Consider the following 26358-nt stretch of genomic DNA (forward strand, 5'->3'; position numbering starts at 1 on the left):
TAATTTCAGTTACAAATCAGGCGGTTTCAGCTTTGATTCAATTAAGAGTCTTACTTTTATAAACATACCACTCTCAAATAAGTTGGTTCAGACAGTTTTGTCCTTTTTAAGTCGAAATTTTTGTCACCTTAGTTGAAGCTTGAAAACAACTGTAAGAAATTCAGACAGCGCAGAGTAGCTGCTCTTAAATTAACGGCTTTCAGCTGACACCCTCTACTTAGTATGTAAAGAAGATCTTTGACTTCCCAGTAATGCTCCTGCTGTCCTCCTTTATCGCAAAAGCTGGTATTAATCTGTCATGATCAGCGATTAACTTGCTTAACTGTGTTATTACGGGCATACGGGAACAAATGCTTTGAAAGTCCTAATGGCATTAAAAGTCCTTTAACTACAGAAGGTTTAATTGATTCTCAAAGCTGTAAGGTACCGGTTAACAGACATAGGATTCACATTAGTTAAATAAATCAATCAATCATTCAATCATCCGTCCATCCATCCATCCATCACTGCTTATCCATAATAGAGAAGCCAAAACGAGAAGTAGATGATGGCATTTATTTATGGCTACATGATGGTGCAGTGGTTAGCACTGTTGCCTCACACCTCTGGGAGTGCGGTTTGAGTCTCTGCCGTAGCTCCTTGTGTGTGGAGTTTGCATGTCCTCGTTGTGTCATTGCTGGTTTTCCTCCGAGTACTCTGGTTTACCCCCCACAGTCCAGAAAACATGTTGAGGTGAACTGGAGTTACCAAATTGCTCGTGTGTGCATGTGTGAGTGCATGGTGTGTGTGAGTGCATGGTGTGTGAGTGCATGGTGTGTGAGTGTGCATGGTGTGTGAGAGTGCATGGTGTGTGAGTGTGCATGGTGTGTGTGAGTGCATGGTGTGTGAGTGTGCATGGTGTGTGAGAGTGCATGGTGTGTGTGAGTGCATGGTGTGTGAGTGTGCCCTGCGATGGGTTGGTGCGCCATCCTGGGCTGTTCCCTGCCTTCTGCCCATAAACTCCAGACCCCCAATAATCTGTATTCCCATCCAAATATTTGGAATCAGAAATTTCTATGAAATATTTTTAGTTGTCCAAACTCTTTTGATAAATCTGTGGCAAAAAGATTTCAGGGCACTTTGACCGTGATGGGAGTCGGCCGCGTACGCCGTGCCGTCCGGGCGCCGTGATGGGAGTTGGCCGCGTACCTCATGCCACCGTGATGGGAGTCGGCCGCGTACGCCGTGCCGCCCGGACGCCGTGATGGGAGTCGGCTGCGTACCTCATGCCACCGTGATGGGAGTCGGCCGCGTACGCCGTGCCGCCCGGACGCCGTGATGGGAGTCGGCTGCGTACCTCATGCCACCGTGATGGGAGTCGGCCGCGTACCTCATGCCGCCCGGACGCCGTGATGGGAGTCGGCCGCGTACGCCGTGCCGCCCGGGCGCCGTGATGGGAGTCGGCTGCGTACCTCATGCCACCGTTATGGGAGTCGGCCGCGTACGCCGTGCCGCCCGGGCGCTGTGATAGGAGTCGGCCGCGTACCTCATGCCACCGTTATGGGAGTCGGCCGCGTACCTCATGCTGCCCGGGCGCCATGATGGGAGTCGGCTGCGTATCTCATGCCACCGTTATGGGAGTCGGCCGCGTACGCCGTGCCGCCCGGGCGCCGTGATAGGAGTCGGCCACGTACCTCATGCTGCCCGGGCTCCGTGATGGGAGTCGGCTGCGTACCTAATGCCACCGTGATGGGAGTCGGTCGCGTACCTAATGCCACCGTGATGGGAGTCGGTCGCGTACCTAATGCCACCCGGGCGCCGTGATGGGAGTCGGCCGCGTACCTAATGCCACCGTGATGGGAGTCGGCTGCGTACGCCGTGCCGCCCGGACGCCGTGATGGGAGTCGGCTGCGTACGCCGTGCCGCCCGGACGCCGTGATGGGAGTCGGCTGCGTACGCCGTGCCGCCCAGACGCCGTGATGGGAGTCGGCTGCGTACCTAATGCCACCCGGGTGCCGTGATGGGGTTCCTGTTTGGAAATGGGAGACCTGGATCAAGCTGCTTCCTGTTCTGATCCTACTACCAAGCTACTGTGTAAATGAATATACTTTATAGATAGCTGAGAGACTAGAGGCCCCAATATCCCAGGATCCAAAGCGTGGCCCTTCTATCCACTATTTATAGACACTTATTTATTTACGACCCTGTACAATTCATACTTACCCTGTGTGCCCGTAAACATCGTCAACTCTTTCTACTCCATATGATCAAACCTGTCAAGTTTATGACCCGTTCGATTGTTGATGATCTATCGAGCAGATACCATTCTAAATAAGCAGCGTAAAACTGAGTTCCTGGGCTATTTATCTGGTGTTTTTAATTTGAGTTCAGTCCCATTGGTGAATTAATCTAACAAGTAGTTAATAATCTGAACTATTTATACCACCGTCATTCCCCAAAACAGCACTGACCTCAGCATTTCCCAGATTTGCAGCAAAATGATCAAATATAGTTTATCGTGGTAAGAATGTCAAAAAAAATAATAATCGTGCAAATTAAGCAATTAATGGAGAAGAGCGGAGACAAAACCTCCACACAAACAGCCCTAAAGTAATTGAGTCTGACACCCACGATCCAAATAAATCAGCAACACCGGAGAATAACCGCAAAAATGCTAATTGTTGTCATTGGAGCTGCTTCTCAGAGACGCATTGCAGTGTAGGACAGGCGGCTGGGCCACGGTGACCATTAAATCTCTCCAATTTAAAGCCCGGGACAAGGTTCAGGCTAATGCCTCTCGTGAATATTCATGAGAATCAATTAACAAAATAACAGCGGAGAGCTTGCATTAAAATGCAATCGCCAGGATCTTAGTAAACTTTCCACTTCTGTGCAGGGGTGTTTAATGTACGACGCGGACTGCTGCCAGGGAAAGTTCACAAACGCCGTCGAAATCATCTCCTTTGGCTTCATTACATCTGAAGAGGGATCCACTTTACGTCCTGGGGCGACGCTGAAGGAATCGCCATCTACAAAGCAGAGTCAGGCAGGAAATGCTAAGACAGGTGAATCGGGACCACTTTCACTCCAGACGTTCCTTTAATTGGCACCGTAATTATAATATCGTACGAATAATGCATGGGACCAGCCTTGCGGAGGTGGTGGTGGTGGTGGTGGTGGGGGGGGGGGGGGAGAGACCAAAGCAGAGAGAGAGAGGAGAGAGTGGAGTAACTTTTTGTGATTGCATGTGGATCTTCTAGCAGCTGGTAAACAGCAGGCCTGATCAGTCATGAACTTCCTCCGTAGCTGGGGTCACCCTCTACAAGGTACGAGGCTGTTGGTAACCATGGATTCCTTATCAAATTCGGGTGTCATCCCTATTCCGAAAGATCAACCCAACTCTGAGTGTAATATCTGAAAGTGCCCACATTGAATAATGACATTTCTAAATTTTAAATGTAACAGATCTGTGAGTCTGTCTATGAGGCCTTTTCTCTATCCTAAGTTTGACTTTCTTTTTGGAGCCGTTCTGATGTAAATGACACTGATTTGCGTGACATTTCCTCCATAAAACTGATCTACGCAAGTCAGTCTTACGTGCGCTTGGATGAGACATTCTATATGGACATTCTGCCCCTTGAATGAAACAATTAAAACAAATAATGGGTTCAAATTAAATTATCATAGAAACACTCATAATAGCTTCTTGATTTAGGCATTTGCTTTGAAACAAAGACAGGACGAGCCCGGAGAATTAAAAGAGTCACAGTGAGATAGCCCTCCAGAAAAGACACGCTCCTCCAGTTTCAATATGACGACTGTTGGCCTTTGTCTAACACGAAGGCCTCAGAAGGCCAAAAGCAGAGAGCGGAAGCTACATTAGCGTCAATCTTATTAAACTAATCAACCTTCGAGATTATGATTAGCTCAGTCAGGTGTGCTGGAGGTGAAATATAATAAATGTAGTTAGTGGCCTGGGGTCCTCGAGGAGATGTAAAGATTCCGTCCTAGAAACCAGCCTCAGAAGGCAAAGAATGTGGCTGGGCCAGGACTAGCTTCCTGGCGATGCTAACTCGCTATTTCAAAGTGGCATATGATCATATACTCCACTGGTACTGCGAAGCATGTCAAGAAAAATCAACAACAATAGGGGTCCAATTATGACTTTGTTCTGCAGGGATGGTAGACAGAACAGCCAATTACTTGACTGTGATTTTTTTTGTCCCTTGCCGCTAAGTAAATTCAGATACAGCTGCCACAATCGGAATGACGGCGGGAGTCGCAGGGGCCTGAACGGGCTGGGCCATGGGTCTAGGGTAACACAAAGTCAATACCGGCACATTGGCCAGAGGACAACTGAGTGACAGGCGTAGTGCGGGCGAGCCTCCACCAATCCAGGCTGTCGATACAGGAGTGCACCTCGTTGACACGCGCGAAGCCCCGTCAGGCGGCGCTTTTAGTAATTGCGGTCTCGAGAGTTTTAATTATCCATAAAAACCATCAATGTTTGCATGCTTCTTGTTTTGATGGTCCCTTCCTACTTATGTGTCCCTCGATTTTTTCCCCCTCTTTTTTTCCCTGCGATCGCCCCCCCCCTCCATTCCCCAGACCAAATGGTCATTTTGCTTTAATGAGCTCGTCGCTGAAAACATTCACAGAGCTGACAAGTGTGGAGTGCCAGGTGACGGGGGCTGATTGAATGCTTTTATCAGGCCCACAGAAGGTGCAAAGGGGGGAATTTACATAAGTGTGTGACAATTATAGCAAATGGCTTTTAAAACCCTCCTCTGCCTCGTCGCTGGCGCCGCGGTACCAGCTCATTCGGCTTGTTTGTTCTCTCTTGCCTGTGAATTCTGTTTGGTTCCATTACTTTATTTGCGATTCACCTTTATGGCTACTTAATTAAGAGTATACCTCCTGGAAGGGGCTTTTAAGTGATGAGGAAAGAGCTACGTGTGATTATAGACCAAAAAACATGAGCGTACCCTACATTGGAGCAGTCACCATTCCTGACTCTTTTTTTGTGATCTCCAGCCCCCTCAATGCAAGAATAACACGTATCAGGTAAGGGGGAAAGCATAGGGTGTATCAGGTAAGGGGGAAAGCATAGGGCGTATCAGGTAAGGGGGAAAGCATAGGGCGTATCAGGTAAGGGGGAAAGCATAGGGCGTATCAGGTAAGGGGGAAGCATAGGGCGTATCAGGTAAGGGGGAAAGCATAGGGCGTATCAGGTAAGGGGGAAAGCATAGGGCGTATCAGGTAAGGGGGAAAGCATAGGGCGTATCAGGTAAGGGGGAAAGCATAGGGCGTATCAGGTAAGGGGGAAGCATAGGGCGTATCAGGTAAGGGGGAAAGCATAGGGCGTATCAGGTAAGGGGGAAAGCATAGGGCGTATCAGGTAAGGGGGAAAGCATAGGGCGTATCAGGTAAGGGGGAAAGCATAGGGCGTATCAGGTAAGGGGGAAAGCATAGGGCGTATCAGGTAAGGGGGAAAGCATAGGGCGTATCAGGTAAGGGGGAAGCATAGGGTGTACAAAACTGGACTGAAACGTGAATCTCAAGGGAACCACTCAGGGCCGGCTCTACCTTTGCAGGGCTCCTAGGGTCCCCCCTACCAAGAAAACCTATGATCATTTCACATGCTCTGCTAGCCAGGTAATTCAGAGGTGCTAGGCCAGTGTTTCTCAGCCTTTTTTGCACCATGTCCCAAACTTTACCATGACCCTACGTCAAGTACATGTTTAAATTAACGCTATGATTAAGCACGCGGTGAACTTTTTTGCAATTTACGCCAATCAATGCCTGTCGCACAAATCTGACTGGATGTGCCAGTGAATTTTAAATTAAGCATCTGTGGTTTGATTTCTTGGGTTGATTGAGCGTTCGCTAGTTTTGCACTAAGCATTTGCAGACCCAAGACCCCTTTATATAGGTTATTTTTAGGATTGCGGCTGGGAAATCTGATCGTGGATCAGCATCGGAGCTTGCTGGTTTTAAAATGCTTACATTTCCAACTCTGCCTCGCGACTCTTTCAGAATTTGTCGCGACCCAATTTGGGTCACGGCTTGAGAATCGCTGGTGAAGGCTACTGGCTATTCTGCCTGTAGCTACAGCAGGCCGTACGACCACTTCAGCATGACATTCTGCAGCACTTGAATATAACAGAACGACATCGGTGGTCTACTGCCAAACATCAGGTATTGAAACTTTGCCACCCATACCATGAAGTAGCCGGCCGGACTATATCCAAATCAGTTTCTGATGCGTCATGTATCATCTAAATCTTCCCAGCTTTTTGATGATTTTTTTTTTCTAACAAGGTCTGGCGCCTAGTTTTAAATGACAACCAGCAGCTAATAGGTCACTGACATCTAAATAATTCATAACCTACAACTCAATACTATCGGGCTGGGGTAAAGGGGCTCAAAAGTTGAATTTCAAAACATCACACTCTTTCAACTCGCGAAGTTTTCTCGAGGTGAGAAGGTCAAAATATTTAAGTGTCCTCTGGCAACTCAGTCCATGAATAATGCACCATCGGGGTGGGGGGGGGGGGAATCTAGGGAGAGTTCCTTAACTTGTGTGGATTATTGATGTTTATGCGCAATATCTTTTTCCTCAGGTAAAATGATCCCTTTGTATGGGTATTTCTCAAATGACTCCTTGTTGTTCAAGTCTGGGTAGCCCTTAGGCAAAATAAGCCTAATTTACACAAGTCTCTGTTGGGGCAAATTATTATAATAACAAATTTTCTTTAAACATAAAACACACAAAATCAAAAACAAGGGGAGGATCGCCGGTCTCTTCCGCACTTTTAGGCAGCTCTTTCAGATGGTGTTCTTGCTCTTCGTACCTCTTTAAACACTCCTCACCCAGGGGAACCCAAAGCACTGTTGGTGTAGGATTATTATCCGACTGACAGGGGACTTGCCTGACTGACAGTCTTGTCTGAGATTATTTAATCTCACGCTTAGTGAAGAGAGTGCAACTATGAGGTATTACAATAATATAGAAATAAAAGATCTATTAATAAATAGGAATTGTGAAATGCAGGAGGGTGCAGGTATTTAGCCCACTCTGGTCCGGAAGGAGATTGAGAAGCCTCCACTCGCAGGCTGACAAGCAGCTTCTTGCTGAATTCTGAACACTACTGCTAATCTTAAGCAAGTTCTTCCCATAGCTACAGACTGCATTGCCCCACCTCCACTTATTTATATTACCTGTAGTTCATTCATCCATCCATATTCCATTCCCGCTTTTCCTATTCAGTGTCGCAGGGGACTCCTGGAAACCGCGAGCACAAGGCAGGGAATAACCCTGGACGGGATGCCAAGCCAACGCAGGGAACATACAGTTATTTACACTATTATATATACACTGTGCAGAAATGTTCTCTTTACTGTAACCATAGATGCTGTTTATACTCATTAATTACATCATGCCATGTATACCACGGTACAGCTGTTCTAAGTAAGTTTGATTTGCATGTGAGAGGGAGACCCACAGAAACATCCTGGTAGATATATGGTTTTACTCGTTTAAGTTAAAGAGCAGAACAGTTGTTGGGACTGTCATGAATGTTGACGCAGTACCAAGTGACAGTGAGCCTGGAGCCTGTCCCTGGAAGTGCAGGGCACCCCCCAGATCGACGGCCTGTCCATTGCAGGGCGCACACTGGGGGCCATTTAGAGTCATCAATTAACCTAAACCACATGTCTTTGGATGGAAACTGGAGTTCAGAGGAAGGCCACTCAAATGTGAGAGCATGTACACACACACACACACACACACACACAAAGCTGTGGGTACAATCTTGAATTGCTGAATGCATTTTTAAAAATTCGAAGAAGTACAAATAGAAAGTAGCTTTTGTTTGACAGAATTACCAGAGAATAATTAACCTTTATTTTTACCATTTATCTGACTCTGTTTTTAATGTGATTTAATGTAATTAAGACGGGAGATGGGAAATGCAAGCTGTAAGCTGCTGTAAAATGGGCACATGGTGGTAAAATTAAAGGAAGATATTTCTTCGAAAAGAAGAGGAATGGTGAGCATTCAATGTTGTTCACCAACCCCCCCTCAGCTATTCATAAACCGGCTTTGGCCACCGATGACCTCCAGTCACTGACAGTAGTAAAGGTTTTGCTACCAATCACAACAGGCTATTTACAAATTCAATTTTCTCTCGCAGTTTATTGATTTCAAGGCCATCAAGTGTTTCTCAGGTACTGCTAAAGATCAGCCATCATTGTGAACATTCCTTGTCCTTGTGCCAAGCACTCTGGTAATTAGATCCAAGTCCACTATTTATCTTTTGCTACGCACCGCTTCTTTACTCTTCAGATTCACTTTGAAATATTTTCTAAGTCCCCATAAAAGTTTTCTTAGAAAAGGCAGCACCTCTGGAAGGTAAACAAGCTTTGTGCCCACTTAGATGACCCTGAGGTGGTCAAGGCCCAGTCTGAACTAATCATCTCAATCAGTGTATTGTTTATAAACCCTGGATGAAACCACTGGAATGCCATAAAAAAGCCACATCATCTAGTTACATAAAAATCATTTGGGTTTGTGCTAGAATTGTTTTCATACACCTACCAGAAGTCTTTAAAATTTTTCATGACTAATGACAACAAAAATCACTGTATTAACTGCACTAAACTATAAATCAATATTTACATTAAAGCTAATAGTTCAGAAATGAGAAATACATAATCTGTACACTACATCCGACTATCATGTAACCTTTATCGTGCCTCGTTGCAGGAGTCTGCTGAAAAATAAAGATAAAATAACTATCACTTTTTGTGATGCACATCAAGATTACCTGGGCTTTTATATTGTTTACAGTTATTGCTATAAATGTTGAATGTTTACGTGGAAACCTGAAGTGCCACAGCCTGCTTCTCAGCAGTGCCTATTAACAGATTCCTACCCATAATGCTCAGCTTCAGAATGAGGTGATCCAAACAGTGTTTCATCCTCCTGACTTAATGCTGTGTGAACATTTTACTGATACATTCCGTGATTCCACTGCTCGTTCACCCACAGCTACAGCTCCTGTATTGTTTTTCGCTGGTTGGGATTGTTCATCGGAGAAACACAATCGTGACACTAGATGTCAGTATTCTCGCTACAGTGAGCCGAGTTGACGATAGTAATGACACGTTAAAAAGCCCATCTTGCATCTATGAGAATATATTGCAGTCGATGTGCCAATATCAGATTCGAGGACGCCACGAACAGTTTTACATTTTTCTTTCGTAAAAGCACGGAATAGTAGCATTTACTTTCATCCTTCCTACGCATACTGATGCAAGATTCTGTAAAAATTTGCTTTCATTTTTAAGTTCCTTTCACTATTCTGAGGACTCATTTAGTCCACGAATTTATAAAATCCATTTTATACTATATAAAAATTCCTTTCTGATTGTGAGTTGTACTTAGTTTGCCTTTATGTACAAACATTCAAAATAAATATTTACATTTAAATGAAGATGAACACCCTCCACCCTAGCCAGCCACCTGCTACGGTCACAAACCCGCAGACGTAAAAAAAAAAAAAAAAAAGAATCAAGAACGGTATGTAACAAAAGCCTGCATAAATAATCATGTCTTTGTTTAATTTCAGTAAAACGCACGAACAAATTAGGGCAGCAACGCCGAGCTGGAAGTTTTTATACAGACTTTAAGGAACGCGCGGCCCAATATCATGTCACGTGTAATACAAAACCAACCAATAGGAAGGGTCGATTAACCCGGAAGTTTGCGGAACGTGAAAAGAGCGCCTGGATTCGAAGTTTGCAAACCAAGTAAGGTCAGTCGCATTATTTCATAAATATAACGATAAAAGTCAATAATACTGATGGACATCACATACATTTACGAAACGAATAAGTATTTTGAAGCAGAACGTGTATAATTTTTTGTTTATAATGTTCGTGATTTTACTACTGTTTGTCAGCTTGTTAGGGCTTTAAAATATTTTGATTTTTAATGTTAACTCGCCCTTGTATCGCTGGTACTCGTACGGTTTCTCGGAGTTCACGCTCATGGTTACAACTTCGCATTTAAAGAAGTTGCGCTTAATCCTTACTCTGACTGCACATTGTAAATCAGTCGACAAGTCACGGGCGGTTGCCATTACCCAAGCAGTTAATGTCAAATGTGACTTTATGCAAAAGTTTTTAAATAAAGATTTCCTAAATCGCACACGACTTAAGGGGCAGAATATCCCCCGTCTCAATAGCAGCGTAGCGTTAAGAAGGATTATTATTTGGCAACTCATTAGTAACGCTTATGTTTAATTAAAACATGCCGCGCCCACAAGGTGTTTGGCGGTCTGCCTTTTTACATTCCGACAGAGCCACATGAGATATTTCCCAATTAACGGCTCTTCACTAGTTTTAAGACCACTAAACTACACGTGGCTCTCTCCTTTTCTTTATAAAAATAGCCGAAAAGAAGGCTTGTCTATAAGGGGGTGTTATTTCGCAATCCAGCCGGATACAGACGTGTGTATGGGAGGTAGACGCTAAATTGCAGCGCTGGAGTAATTGCCTCCGGGGTCTTTTCTTGCATTGATGGAGTATTTATAAAATGAACCAACCCTAACGATTGACAGAGATCACGTCCGATGTTGATTTATAAATGTATCCGGATTCAATGGCAGTAAGCTGAATTGCGTATTTTTTATTTGAATGCCTGCACGGAAAGGGCACTCTTGTAAATGTGCATGTGATATGCACTGAGATGACCCGCAAAAAGGCGATGAAACATCTCAAAGACACCCATCGCCTTTCAGCGAGTACAGGGAGGCTCCTCCAAAGAGCAGATGTTCGACTTACGGAGCTGATTGCGGGGGAAACGTGTTGCAAACGAAATCAATAGCAGGAAAAAACATCTCTGATTCTGAAAGCGACCTTTATCCATGGGGTTTCTGTCCCAATCCTGCGCGTGATTGCTGACGATCTCGGGCGATCCGTACAGACAAAATAGTCTCCTTCCCCCGGCAGTCGCCTCATACCTTTTTTTGTGCTACCGTCTTTTGAAATGGAAAAGAAGCGCCTCGTAAAGACAAAGCCGAAAGATGAGCAAGTGGCCTACATAATTAAAGCCGAAACTGTTCCTCGCTCAGCTGCTCTCTTTTTGAAGTCGCACCCGGTGCCAGGCATCAATTAGTGTGGAGCTATTTTAACGCAGCTGCTACCGCCCTGTTGGCCCTGCCTGGCGGTACATGTGCGGCCCAAAGGCGCCCAGCTCATCTATCTGCTTCCTGCATCAATGCAGGATTAGGAAATACTTCATTTGGATGCAGTGATGTAAAGAAATCCGCACCCCACTCCTCCCAGCTGCCCCTAGGGATTGACTGGGATCTGTTTTGTCCTTTCCCTGCGACAGGTGGCACAGAATCAGAGTTGAACCAGCCAGTAATGGGTTAAATGAGCCCCGCATGGAGTCTTTATGATTTTATCAATATCTGGTTCAAAACATGCCCCTTCCCTGTCACCTTATAAACTGTCTTTGTCATACTCAACACAAACGGCCTGTTTTCTCCTCCCACATAGATTAGATATTGAGGTTTTATCCTGCATGCTTCGGGTGACAAGTTCTACACAATGTCACTGTTCCCAAAGGGATATGACAGTTGTTGTTGTTTTAAATTACTGTTGTACTGTAGGGTGAATTATAAACCACTGAGACTTTGGTTCTCTGTAAGGTAATTGGTGATTCCCAGTAGGTGGATCACAGCTTGCAAAGCCCAGGTATGATTTTCCCTGACGTGCACAAATGCACAGCCTGAGATGGAGGATAAAAGCCTGTTCTTGTGAGTGGCACAAATGATATGACATCACCCCCATCACTATCCCTGCACGTGTGCACTCATGCTCGTTACACTGCTGCCCTGCTTGGGCAGTAACATGTCAGTGTGTGCCGTCTAATGAATGTGCTGTTTATGACCCCCGGATCACGTTGGCGGTACCGCGTCCCGGGGCCTGGAGGGGGTGCCACTGGATGGATCAGCTGCAGTATCTGGGTATCTGGCTCCACTAGCACATGTGCAGTGACTTTGCAGTGGTTAATGACAACTGATGGCTGCCAGGGTGCTGACCTGTGATCAGCTAATTTACACAAAAATCCAAATTGTAACTCTTTTGGGAGGGAAATGCAAAACTGTTTCTAGATTAGCATGACTTCACCCAACTTCCAACTAAAATGTTCTCCAGAGTGTTAAGTGGTCGGTGGGTCTAACATCTGCAGTTATGGGATTTATGGTGTTTAGTAAAAGAATGGCCTGTACTTAACTTTACATCTAACTCTATATCTTTTTAGTTGCTGTAATGAAAATATGAGCATGCTACGTGTGTGTGTAGGTGGAGATTTGATCCATATGATAAGATGGCAGCTAAGTAAAGCTCATCAGGGGGAACCGGCGTGGTCAGGTGATGTGGAGCCCGTCTGGGGAGGCTGTTTAGTGCTACAGACTGCACCCTGGGAAAAGGTCCTCCCACGGTCTAGTAGTAACTGGGGAAAAGCCACACGAAGAACCAGCTGGAGGCGCATGGCCAAAAGTGTCGCTCCAGCTGTGGAACTGACACGCGGGAGTACAGGACGTGCAGGTCGCAGCGGAGTGCGTTTGCGGGCGACTCCCGGAACGGCACCTTCCCGCTTCCCAGATAATGAGAGCACAACGCGAGTAGAGATCGTCGGCGGACGGTTCCCCCAGCGGGCCTGGAAAGGAGCCCCCCCCCCCCCGGCTACCAGTTTGATGAGTCTGCACAGATCACATGCTGTTCTAGGTTGCATAAGTTTTGCGAGTGACGACACGTCATGCTTTGCTGCCTTCGGGAGACGCTGTCTTGGGCTCCTCGGCTCCAGGCTGTAAGTAACACAGCGTCACCTGGTCCCCATGTTCTGCAGTTTTACATCCACTGTCAGGGGGTCAGAAACAAGCCTTGACCATCTGACTCATGGCCACACATAACCATGCAGTTCTGCAGTGCTCTGCAGTGCTGTCCGGTTCATTCATTAGTCCTGCCAGTATACAGCAGGCTGCTTTTTCAATTTGTATGACTTTACGTATTAAACGCATGAACTCACAGGTATCCGATGAACAAAGCCCCCGTAATCCATTCCTTTTGATATCTTCTTAGAGTGCAGGCTGTTCTCTTAAACCAAACTTGCTTCTAACAAAGTCTCTGTGACGATCTTGTGAGAAGTCGCACGCCAGTTCAGCACCTGTTATCCATTACTTTTTACGTGCAATGGCCTTTTGCTGGCGAACGTGGGGGATGTGGAGCTGAAGGGCGCTCGCTCCTGCGCATACAGATGGTTCCATCTTAGCTCGAGGCCCTATACTTTTCTGTTTCTGCAGAAGAAGAGGATGACGCCATATATATTTTTACAACCCAGCCAGATGTTTGGGGCATAAACATTGCTTTGCAGGCACGTGCTGGGCTTGCTGTAGTGCTCTATTAGTGCTTGCCGTTTATTCCCCTTCTGCTACGTAGCAGCTTAACACCTGTTTGCCGTCAGAGGGACCCCCCCCTCCTTCCTGGCTCAGATTAATTGCCGGGGGGACGCTGGAGTCGCATTCGGAGAAGTGGGAAACTCGACCAACTTGGGCTCGTCCGGTATTAATTGGCCAGGCTAACGAATGCTAATTGGACACACTCTGTCAAATAGTAGATTCTCCCTTATTATTTACACAAATGAATGCACTGAGCTGGGCGGGGGGAGGGGGAGTAGTCTTAACTTCCTAAGCGTTCACTTAATTTAGAGGCGACTTATCAGCAGTATGGCAATAAAGGCGGTAATTAGGCGTGGCTTAGCCATCCGCGAGATTGGCGTTAGCGCAGAGGGGCAGGGGGAGGCTGTTGACTGTGCTTTGTGGCGGATGCTGGTTTTGGGTGAAGATGCAGGTGGGACGGCCCAGCTGGTGGGTTAGCAGAGCTCAGGGCTGCGGTCATTTAAACCACGGGTCCTGTAAGTGTCCTGAGACATCTGCTCAGGCCGGTAACGCCGGTTAATGTGCTTAAGCATGACTCAAGCCCTCCTTCCCCAGCCTCTAGCCCTCAGCCTGGACTGGGCGTCGCTCAGGTCCGGCCATGACTCTGAGTGGCTTCGGAGCGGAGGGGGTGGTGGTGTGTGTGTGTGTGTGTGTGTGTGTGTGCATGATTACCATCATGGCCGGACCCTGCAGGTGTAGTGTAACTTGTTCTGCTGCTCCTGGCTGAGATGATAGCTTGACTCGTAAAAGATCTGACTAAATAAACTATGTCAAACTAAATCTCTGTGAATGTAAGACACGGGGTTTGCTGTGTGACTGTCAGTACTATATTAATAGGATAAGGAAAGGCTGATTTGTTTGATGTCAGGGGAGAAAAATGATCAAACTGGCCAAGTGTGGTTTTTGGATAGGTTTGGCCGGCTGGTTCCCTGTAGCTGCAGGGAACGGTACCAGCAGCTTTTTTGGGAAGCGGGGGGGCGGTGTTTTTTCTGGGGAGGCTGTCGGCTGTTAACCTTTTGCGGCCATCTTGCAGAGGGGGCCCCCGGCCCTCAGCGCCGACGCCCCTGCCTGGGGATGAGTCTCCCTGCCACTAATTGAGGCAGGCGGGGGCCGCCGTGCTGCCCGGGTGGTGCCAATTAGCAGCGATAAACAAGGCCCTGCTGCACCCCCCCTCTCCCCCCCCCCCCCCCCGGCGTCTGCGCGTATCTTTCCACCCAGCAGAGCGGCTGGGAACTTGGCAGCGTTAGCTTGTTGCTAAGGGCTAACCCCAGCTCCTTCATTAAATCCACCCGCTAGACGATAATGATGGAATCATGTCAGTTCAGACCAAAACAAAGCGATTTCACTGATAGATTATAAATTAGTTTAACACGCAATGCAGAAATGTATTAAATCGTAAATATGCACGTTTTTGTACCTTCCTTTTCGGATTAACCTCATTTTAAATGTTTGACTGTATAGCATATGAAATGTTTACCCCAAAGTGGGTAGTTTTATTCATTTTCACCACTTTTTATTGTAAATGGATAAAGTGTGTTTCCTCTGTAAAAGATTTGTGAGTAGGGTTCGAGGGATGTGTTGGAAGTGTGTTCTGGAAGGTTCCACCGTGCGGGCAGGCAGCCGCTTTATTGCTGAGCATGGTGCATTAAGGGGCCGTGAATCGCGTAGCTATGAGTGTTGGGCGATTCTCACCCAGATGCCCCAGCAACTGTCCGGACCCCAGTCGGTTTAATCACTAATACCTGTGAGCACTTCTTTTAAATCTGATAAATCGGTTTGTTTATTTATTACCCGCTGACCTAAATGTCCCTGGAGGGGGTGCTGTACTGTACCCCTGAGAGGGCCGTGTGCTCTGCACCTCTGTGCTAACACCTAAACTGAGTGCATTATAGCACCTGCGAAGCTAATGAATTGTTTGAATGAATTACTCCTCATGTTTGTGGTTTGGGGTTGGGTGTTGGGTGTGATTGATTTAATGTTATCGCAAAAGGATCTTGCGCGCTAATTACACCCTTAATTTGTTCCCCGTCCTGTACGCGGTCTGAATGCGCCGGCCCGCGGCTTAGTCAGACGCACGGTATCTGCAGCGAGCCCCAGTGGGGGTCGGAGGCCTTTAAACCGCGTTATCCTCACACAAACACACACGTTCCCCCCATCCCCCCCCCCCCCCCAGACCCACTGGGGTGCCTTTTTGGGCCCCCACATTAATATTTCATGATGGATTATCCAGGCCTGCGCACAACCGCCTGCTTCAGACGGCTACAAATCTCAGATCTTGTTTTCCCATTACGCTCATAATGAGTAATGTGTAAGGGAGCGTCCTGCCCGCTCACCGGCGCCCCCTAAGCCCACGTGGACATGTTTAACATTTGTGAGCCTTTCATGCGCAAATAAGTCTTGGATTTTTTTTTTTTGTAATTTTTCGAAGCACTCCTTAATTGTCCCTTGTGTAATTGTCACATCCATCCATTGTACTCATTGCATCCTGCAATGAGTCGACGTTTGGCAGGAATTGTTTTTTTTTTTTCTTCTTACACATTCTCTCTGGGCTGAGTCTGCCTCCTGCTGGTCGACCTGGTGTGCTGCGGTCTTGCTCCTTTTTTCCTTGGGGGTGGTGGGGGGGGGGGGGTTGGCTTTGCATGTCTTATCCTTCATACTGCCTTTTAGCTTCCTTGCAAGAACAGTTATTAAAGAGAAAAAAGCCTAATCTTTTTTAAACAAACCTAAACCCAGTTGTTTGTTGAAATATTGCTTGCAGCACGTGATATTCCTCCCAGCGGCTGGCAGGCCTGACATGGGGGGCCTCTAGCAGCCGTCCTGACTGTTCTGTCCCATAAAACCGTCTCTAATCCATTCTGGGCTCAGTGATCCAGCCTTCAGTCATGGCCGCACTGGGGTGAGGTCGGCTTTACTGATGGGGTCCCTTGGTCCTGCTCGTGTTTCAGTCTCCTGCTTAATGATGAGGGAGGGGCAGAGAGGGCAGGGGGTGCGGCTGGTGGTGCACATGCCCGGCCTCTGTGGTGTGAGTTTGCTGAATGGGGATAGTGGTTCTTTAGGTGTCCAGAGATGTAGCAGGTACATGATGATGGCACAGTCGTTCTCCTTCTCCTGGAGCTGAAAGACTTTCCTCGGCTCGCGGGAGCGCTGAGACTGGCAGGGTGGCTTTGTTCTCCCGCCCTCCTCACCGTCCGCCACTCGTTATCGGCGGTGAGGCGCGACACGCTTCCTGTCAGGGGTTTGATGCCAGTCCCTCGCGGCACGCGAGCTGCGATGTCATTGGCCCTTTTATTTGTGATGTACAGACTATGAGAGTCACTCTTTCCTATATGGCTCTGTGCGGAATGCTGTGATTAATTAATGACATCATCCCTTTTAATGGGACAGGCCCTTAATATGTATTGCACATGGCCATACAAAGGATTTAAAATGATTGCTCTTCTTTGCTTAGAGCAGGGTTCTTCAAATCTGGACCTCGATTCCAAATCCAGGCCTTGTTTTCATTTCTCCCAGGTAGTTAGTTTAATAATTACTGATTCTGATTGGTCAGAGGCTTCTCACCTGACTGCCAGGTAAAGGAAGGCTGGAAAACCAGCAGTGCTCGGACCTCGAGGACCGTGATTTGAATAACCCTGGCTTAGAGATATATTATGAAAATGTAGAAATGACCAGTTAAAACAACAGTTTCCAGACTGTAGTGTGTGTAGGGCGTGCCAGATTTGGCTTTTGCTTGCTGGGAAGGGATGTGGATTTAAACCTGAGGTTTGGCAGTTCATATCTTCAGACAGGTTCGGCTGTTGTACCGTTGAGCAAAGTTCTTACTTTCATTAAATGTCTAGCTGTATGAAGCATAGAAGGTGACGTTAATATGATATGGGTTTATCTGTTGCGCGCCTCTTCTATCTGTCATAGCTTTTCTAGGTCCCCTCGTCATCTCGCCATGAGCCTGGCGCCGGTGCCCACCGGGCCGCCCTCGAATGGCATTCAGGAGCAGCAGGAGCGCTGGGAGAGGAAGCGGGCCCGCACTGGCCGGGAACTGGTCCGTACCGAGCAGCGCTACTGCCACCAGCTGGAGCTGGTCAATACGGTCAGCGTCACCTGGGGTCAACCCCCCCCCGCCCTCGAGCCGCTCCTCCCTGCCCGCATTTCCCATAATCCTTTTAGAGTCCTGCTTCCCAGCCGCTGACACATCCTCAGCATGGTCATAGATGCCCCCACACGGACCCCTGTGACTTGCCAGATCACACACGCTACAGCCTCTTATGCAACACAAACCCAGCATAGTTCAGCGTTCACGACCCTGCTGGCTGTTTACTGTCTTTTTTCCCCATGTTTATACCGCCTTCCCAGACCTTACCTGAGACTTAATGTTTATCATGATGATTATTCTGCTTTAATATTAATCCTTATTCTACGTCAGCCCTAGATCTCACTACTGCTGCTGTTTTTATCACGGGTGTCGCATGATTTGAACTGAGCTGTCGATTATAAAGGGGATACGTCATGGAACATTGTCTTTATTATTAATGGGATTTGAAATCTTTCCATTTCATATTCAGTGTTTTTTTTCCACCCTTCTGGTAAGCCTGCATTAAATTTCCATCACAGATTAAAGCATTAAGAGTAATTGAGGCATCGTGGCTGATGGACGCCTTCCTCCAGCAGCTCCCGCGCGTGACGGCGGCCTCGGAGATGGCGGGATGTATACAAAACGTCAGACATTCAATTATCCCCTCCTCTCTCCCTCGTTCTTTCAGTACTTTGTCGAGATCCTGAAAGCCAAAGGAACCCTGCGGCAGGACATTAGAGAAAGCATCTTCAGCTCAATTAAAGCCATTCATTCACTAAACCAGTAAGTATCCTTTAAATAATTTACACAATATTTATTCTTAGGAGGGGGTGGGTTGGCAAAAAAAAAACATTAATTGGAGACTTACATATTAATGAAGTGCGAATGAACTTTGAGGTTAGCTAGTTTGCTTTAACGGTCTGCATAAACAAGATACACAAAAATCGATAAGTGCAGCACTTGCCGGACACAGCGGTATTTCTTGAGTTGCTCCGGAAGCTTCCTTGCATGCCCACTAACGACCGCTTTTTTTGTTTGGGCTGTGTTTGTTCCTGTGGTTTATCCTGCCACTATTGTGGTGGGGGATTGGTAACCAGAAGCTTGCTGGCTCACCAACAACTCGCTCGCTTAATTTGCATCACCTTATTAAACATCTAGTTATATGAAGCTAAAAACAATATCCACCAGTGAACTTCAGATCTCTGGTTTGAGCTGTGCCTCTGCTGCAGAGTCCACATCCACACGTGTGGAGACCTGCATGTCCGGTGTGTGACCTAATAGTGGCCAAATGCGCTCCGTGAAGTGTCAGGAGTCGTCGTGGATTCTTAAGAAGCTACGAATGGCTAGAGGCGACCAGAAAGAGAAGAACTAAGGGATCCGGTTTAGGGCGATGGAGCGCTTTAGCCATGTGAAGCCGTAGCACAGTTTCATCGACATGCACGTCTTCAGCCTGATAATAGATTAGTACAGTGGTACCTCAGAACTCGAACTTAATCCGTTTAGAACTCCAGATCGAATCCTTGAAAATTCAAGTTCTGATCGAATTTTCCCCATAAGAAATAATGGAAAACCAATTAATTGGTTCCCGGCCCCAAAGAAATTACACCTAAATATGTTTTTTAGCATTTAAACACAAAATGAACAGGATAAAACAAGAAGAGCATATACTGTACTAAACACATCTAAGCACATTTATCAAAATAGTAATTTGAAAAGTAAGAACATAAATCTATCTAAACAATGTGTAAAGTTAAAAAAAAAACTATGTGTCCTGCCCCGATCGCCCGCTCCTTCCGTGTGCCACGCCCCCTTGTTAACCCCATTTTGAATCCCCGTGTGATCAGTTGTTTCTGCTTGTTGTCATTAGTCCTCTGTATTTTGTCCGCATTTCAGTTTGTTTCTCCAGTCTGGTCATTGTATTGCCCGTCTGCGTTTTGCCTGCCTTACCTGTAATTAAACCCCGTATTCCCCGATACCCTGACGTCTGCGTCTTTGTCTCCGTTCCGTCCCTGCTGGGCACAACAATATTATTATAATTAAATGTATTAATGGTTTATTATTAATATTAAAATAATGAATAAGAAATCTATTTTTAAATGTATTTTATTATATAATAATAATTACTGTTATTGTCTATCATTGTCTAAATGTATTTTTACTGTCTAAATATATGTATTCAGCTAGTGTAAACATGTATGATGCTATCACAGCGAATGTGAGGCTGAGACTGAAGCGTTACCCTTTGTTTCCGCTGAGAGACGTGCCGCGTGACTCATTTCCCCTCGTGTACAAGTTATCTTATGTTCACGGTTTGATTTCTGAGATTCAGATCGAGCTCTAGGTATTTTTTTTTCGAACTGGTTGGTTCGACTTTTAAGAAATTTGAGTTCTATTGAGTTTGAGAACTGAGGTACCACTGTATGTAGATTATGAAAGGTTACAGTCAATCCATCTCCCAGTGCTGAGCTTCTGTTGGTAGTTCACAGTTTTGTGGGCACACTCTTTGTTATATGTTGATGGTCACCGCTGGACAGATTTGCCTAATTGTTGGACCTACGATGGATTAGGGATTGAGTTGCAAACCATATGTAATTGAATGAGCGCCTACTTTCTGTTTGACGTCACTGTTGTGGTGGACTTCTGAGGATAGGGAATCTCTGGCTATCATAATCTGACTGTTAGCAATTAGCTAACAGGGAATGAGGGAGATTTTGTGTATTTTTGAGTCAGCCCTGTGTCTAGCGCAGGACTCTCTAACTGCAGTCCTGCGGAGCCCCAGTCCTGCGGAGCCCCAGTCCTGCAGAGCTTAGCTCTCTCCCTGTTCCACCACACATGATTCAACTCAAGAAATGGGTGGTAATTAGTAGAGAAGTTGAATCAGGTGTGTTAAATGAGGAAACCCCAAAATGTGCAGGGCTGGGCCCCCCCAGGACTGGAGTTGGAGACCCCTGGTCTAGAGGGAGAGTTTGGTACCTTTTGTTGCCTGGAAGCTGAAACAAAGTGTTGCGCTGAGATGCTGGAAAGCAGAGCCCCCGTGTCCGAGCAAGGCCGATAAGCGCCATTTGACTGCCTCAAAGTGGCCCATAAATTGAGCCGCTCGGTCGATACTAAAGATTGGGCCTGGCCATTTGAAGCGAAAGCTCGGGTGATGTTGGCCATTCATTCCCTTATCTGGCCGTTAATTGGCACGTTATCAAACACAGCCGGCTTTTGTGTGGCTTCTGTACGTAAGGTGTGTCCCTCTTGCAGGATCGAGCTCCACGCCACGTTCCGCTCACGTGCAAATCACGCCTCGCTTGTGGCTTAAATGACAAATCGGGAGGCGCCAGCCTTCCGAGCGAGACGGACGGCGGCTGACAGTTCTGCCCGTGAAAGCGGGGGAAATGAACCGGCGATCAGCATGCTCCGATACTCACGTTCCACGTTTAAGGAAAAACAGGAATAATAAAAAGGTTTTGGCTGCTTGCTTGGCACAATGTGAGCTTCATACACGAGCTTGGGGGGGCGGTGTCTACGGGGGGGTCTCACAGCTCTAAGGAGAGACCCTCTGCCCTGTGACAGTTTAAAACATCTGCGCTTCTAGCTGCTTAGAAGTCGGCGAGCTTAGATGTCTGTTTCTTGATTATAGACCGTTTCTTAAAACCCTCACTGACTTTTTCCTAACATAAATAAAGAATGAAACAACATTCAAAACAAATATACAATTCCTTTTTCCTCTGGTGGCTGTATATGCATATGTATTTAAATCCGCGGCCGACATAAGAAACCGCTCCGTTCTCCCGCGAAGAATAAAGTCCCCTATCGACATTCATCTTTCCCGTCTCGCCACGCCGCATGGAATTAAATTGAGATTCTTCTCCCCCACCACACCCCCCATTAATTTCCACTAAGTCCTGTTTGTAGGCGAACACGGTGACATCGCACGCATGATCGGGGGGAATGAGCCGTAACATTTCAGCGAGATTCGTAACGCACTGAGCTGGGGGACGAAAAATAATAATAATAATCTGAGGAGAAAAGTCCCCCCCCCTTCAGAGAAACCCGAGTTCAGAAGGCTTAAGCAAAACGCTCCGGAGACGAGGCCACGGCCTGTAGTTTGATAGGGCTTTGATTTTTATTTGCAGTTTTTATTTTTCTGTTTACGTTCATCCTGGCTTGTGATTGCGACAGGGATCGGGGCGGCTCCAGTGAATTGCGGTTTCAGTATCGCGGTGCCTTAATGAAATGTTTATTTGAATGTATTGATACAGCGATGCCGTACATCATCATTACGGCGGCTCGAGGAGTTTGGGGACACAGTTCCCGATAGCAGGCGGCGATAATTGGGTGGCTGCTCTATAGCAAACTATAATAAAGAACTTGAAAGTGTTGTCATTTTATCAAGTAAGTAGCACAATTTCAAAAAGTATTTGAAAAATAAATATTCTGAAAGAACGCGTCTGGGGGTTTCTTAATGAGAGTAAATGTGGTTTGAAAATAGATCAAATACTATCCCACATGTCAGAAGCCGATCCTTGTCACTATGAGAAATGTTGAATAAAATTACAGTGTAATTGAGTGTCTTTAACGTGCCTGGTATAAAAAATTAATTTTGTTCCAGACCCGCTCTGGTTCAGCGCTCCGTGGTTCTCTTGGGTTCTTGTGCCGCTCGTGTTGTGTGTGTTTTTTAGCGGTTTAAGGGTCAACGTGTTGCATCATGGCGGGTCAGAGTACAAGTTTTCATGTGTAAAACGAGATTTTTTTTGCTCACTGAGCTTTTTATTTAAAAAAAAATAAATATGGCCACTCACAGGAGAAAAAATAAGGAAAAAAACAAACTTGGAAAACTCAAAGATGTTTTGATGCACACTAAAACGGCACTAAAATGGCAGACCATTTCAAGCATTTATTAGCTGTTTATTTTAATGAAAATGCCTCCTTAAGAGGAAGCCAAGATTTTGCTTTTGTTTGTGAATTATAATGTGTGCAGTATGTGCGTCATCTTCTGCTCCTAGACAACACGCATTCGATGATGTTTATCCTGACATTTTTAGCAAAGTGCTGTGACCCCATGTGTCAGGTGCGGTAAAGTTACAGGCCGTCCCCAGAATGTGGGGGCTGCCACCCGCCGCTTGCCCTGACAGTGACAGCTTGCCAGAGGGCCTCGCATCTCCTGTAAACACACGTTGACTAGCATCGTTAGCCGTTTAAACGCTGCGCGGCCTAATAAAACCTCCCAGTGTCTGATTGTTCCCTAGATCATGTTCCCCGCCACTGACGTCAGTAATCGGCATCCTCGCGTTCCGGCCGACCCAAACCATACCGCCAGTGACTGAACCCCCTCCGGGTTTTGCATCCACAAAGAATTAATGTGTATTAGCGTGACGCTAACGGAATATTAATGCTGTTTTTACAGCCTTCCTTACGGCAAGGAATTTAATTGCTCTAAAAAAAAGTTGTTTTTTTTTTTTTTAAATATAACTTGTGTTTTTATTTTTATCATAATAGCCTCCAGCTGCAGGAAACCCGGAAATGCAGTTTTCCTCCTGCCCTTTGCCCTCGTTAGCGCTCTCGCCGCTCCGCTGACATCTCCTGATTACGAACGGAGGCTACAGTGGCGGGCAACTTCATTAAAATCTATTTAAATCAACTTCACCGCAAAAGTGCACCTTCTCTAAACATCTGAAGTCCCAGGGAACATTGTTAGGAAGTGGGTTGGCGCGCGCATGTGATTCCAAGTTTAGATAATAAGCTCGTTGCGAGTGTCAACATCCCGACGAATTCCCCATTTATCCATGTTAGAGTAACGCGGCTGACAGGCGGATCGACTGCGGCGCTCCCCCCTTTTGATGTGCCTTTGTTCCCAGGTTCGGCAAACACTCCTGCACCGGAAAGTTCCCGTGCCCACTGTCTGCTGCTTGATAAACATGTCAGCTGGGAGAAAACAGCCTGCTGTTGTGTTTCTTTCTGTTTTTCTCCCCCCCCCCCCCCCCACTAACGCCTGGCTTTGGGGTGCCACGCCGTGGAGCGAGGTTCCGTGTAAAAATCAAAAAAGGACTGACTCTTATTTTTAAGCGTCTAATTGAAAGAAGAACCATTAAGGATAATGGACCCCATGCAGAACCACCACTTATTTGTCGAGATGTGCCATGCTCTCTACATGCCACTGTAGTTACCATAGATACCATACAGGCCATGTTTGTTTATTAATTTGTTCCCCTCCCCCGATGTTGATAAGTTGGCTGATTTTTCTGTACCCGTCGGCCTTTCTGCAGGACGTTACTGGCCTACCTGGAAGACGGGATGTTTGGCCCCGGCTTCGAAAGATTCTGCCAGCACCTGAATCACTACACGGTCTACGTCGACAATATCCACAATGCCAACAAAGTTCTCCAGGTGAGGTTTCCTCCAGATAGTCCAGCGGAAATCCCGGCTTCCGTTTGCTCCTTTTCGGGTGAAGCTTCTGCCGTCTTCCTTGGAAACTACGGGAACATAGTCCAAGAACATCGCGGCTGCTTTGGGGGTGCTCGGAGCGCCATCTTAGTCATTAATCATTTGTTGCACGTTTCTAAGGGACCTTCCTGAGTGTCGCTTTTAATGTCCCTAAACTGCAGGTCATTAGGTCACTGACATGCTGTTAGCAAACATACAACCGTTACTCAGCAAACACCATCGATTATTCATATATAGTAACGGTATTTTTTTGGTGATGCTGTTCTCTCAGTCACTAATGTGAAGTCACCAGTCCAGTTCAGGCCTTTCTGGATGCCGGGCTACTTGTTCCCATTTGGTTCTGGGCCGGCTGCATCTCAAACAGGCCTCTCCATCTTGTGTGCCATTTTGGTTATGACAGTCTGGCGACGTGGTGCAGCCGTCCGTCCCACCGTCGGAAAGGCTAAGCGTCTGATCATGGCCCAGGCTCACGCTTCCAGAAAGGCGAAGCTGTCTCACTGGAGTCCAGCTTCCGCATCTCATTACGGAGCCTCGCGACCTTCCCGATCCGATTGCCCGTGCTGGGGAACGGGGCTGCTCGTTAGCCTTCCTGGCCCTCACGCTCCGCTCCCAGGTCCTGCGTGACAGGACCCCACCGAATGGCCCAAGTAAGACGAAGCTGTCACCCAGACGTCCAGAACGACCCCCGAGTTGGCTCCGTGACCTCTGGACTGCTTTATCTATTTGAGCCCCTGGGCCGCCGCGATATCACTGTCTTAATTAAGAAGAAGGATGTGGTCGCAGCAAATTGACCGACCCCATTGATTAAGGACTAGCTGCGCAAGTTACATCGATTTCACCACTGGCTCTACATAAACGTAATTGTCGGAACACGGTGCCGCATAATTGCGGCGATGTGACAGCGAGGAGTCGCCCCGTCCTTTTCAACCTTCGCCTCCGTCGCCTCGCATGATAATGCAACGGCCGCTCAATTAACGGGGAGTTCTAAGAGCGCCGGCCGGCGTCACCCGGGCCTGAAAGTTAGGGTCAGCCCGAGAGGCTTTACCGTGATGCATTTTTTAGTTGTTTTTGAGAAATAATGTAGCGATGGGTCGACAATTAGGAGGGATGTCAGAGTCACACTGTGGGAGTCCAGAGCCAGAGCCTCCGTAGGCCAGAGAGTCGCAACAGAATCCGGGAGAGAGGGACACCTTTGTGGTTTTGGGCTCTGCCTTTTATCCTGCTCTTGGCTCAGTGAGGCGCCGGAGCGGGTGACTCAGAACCAAGGGCTTGAAGCGGCAGCCGGTGTGTGATGTCAGACGGCAGGCTTCACACCTGCACGTGTTCCTGTACGTCTGTGTACGTGTGTGTAGCACTAATGACTTCCTGATCGGCAGTGTAACAACCGCCCCCCCCCCTCCCCAAACAGATGACGCTGAAAAAAAACAAGGCTTTTCGCCGCTTCAAGAAGCTCCAGGAGTCGAGGCCCGAGTTCCGCAACACGATACTGGAGGACCTTCTCCCACTGCCTCTGCAGCGCATTCAGCAGTGAGTACCGCCGCCCCCTACTGGTCACCGCTGACCTGACGGACTGCCAGCATGGGCTGGGGGGTGTCCCTGCCCATCCGTGCATGTGCAGATTCTTCTGATCATTTTTATGTTAAAATAAGAATTGAGGGAGCCAGTTTCATTAGTGTATTTGTAAATGCTACTATGTGTTTGTATGCAGGTATTTCTCTATAATTTTTGGAAACTATCACAACTGGGTGTTGTGATAAAATGCTTTGGTTCACACTGGGAAGATGACTGGTTTAGTTAATGGTTAAACTGGGGGGCTTGGTTTCCCTTGTAAACCAGCATATATTCACCGTTCCGATTTAACCTGCCTGCTCTGTGACATTTTAAGATCCTAATAAAGACCCCAAAAAATATTGCTGCGCAGGGACCTCGTTTCTGGCATTCAAGGTGAAACCGCACGTTTCAGCGCAAAAGTTCAGGTACTCGTCCTAAAAAAATCTGTACAGACCCATGAAAGGGGGCAGCCTTCTGATGGCCGTCTGAGAGGCGGGTCCCCGTGTCCTGATGAGACTCTGGCCCGCACCGCGGTGACATCGGTCAGCCGTCCGCCACTGATTTTGAATTCTCCCACTCTTACCCCATGATCAAAGACCAGGATGCTCCTTGTCTGTTTCCTGTTATTTGCTGCTCATCCCCCCCCCCCCCAACCTTCCCTATGTGGAAATTTCCAGATCAGCTTTCATTGGCATACATGAGTAAACGCAGCTTATCACGCCCCAATCCCCCCCCTTCTGATTCCGGAAGTTTCCATTAGTCACACGTCTCTCTGCGGGAAGCCTTAATTGTAACCCACTGGAGAAAAGGAGGAATTAT

General features: G+C 47.0%; 1 protein-coding gene across 2 annotated transcripts in view; it reads left to right on the forward strand.

Moving 5' to 3' along the window:
• Positions 1 to 9727: 9727 nt before the first annotated feature.
• Positions 9728 to 26358, forward strand: part of arhgef39 (Rho guanine nucleotide exchange factor (GEF) 39) — a 41989-nt gene continuing 25358 nt past the window's right edge. The window contains exons 1-5 of one of the 2 annotated variants that reach the window (XM_023825805.2): positions 9728 to 9797; positions 17400 to 17574; positions 18245 to 18339; positions 23811 to 23931; positions 25397 to 25515. In XM_023825805.2, the coding sequence (XP_023681573.2) occupies positions 17428 to 17574; positions 18245 to 18339; positions 23811 to 23931; positions 25397 to 25515 (482 nt within the window). In that variant the 5' untranslated portion in view covers positions 9728 to 9797; positions 17400 to 17427. The remainder of the gene's footprint in view (positions 9798 to 17399; positions 17575 to 18244; positions 18340 to 23810; positions 23932 to 25396; positions 25516 to 26358) is intronic. The other variant, XM_072710630.1, reaches the window with a different exon arrangement.

Source organism: Paramormyrops kingsleyae, chromosome 1 (genome assembly GCF_048594095.1).
Source record: "Paramormyrops kingsleyae isolate MSU_618 chromosome 1, PKINGS_0.4, whole genome shotgun sequence".
Classification (NCBI taxonomy): domain Eukaryota; kingdom Metazoa; phylum Chordata; class Actinopteri; order Osteoglossiformes; family Mormyridae; genus Paramormyrops; species Paramormyrops kingsleyae.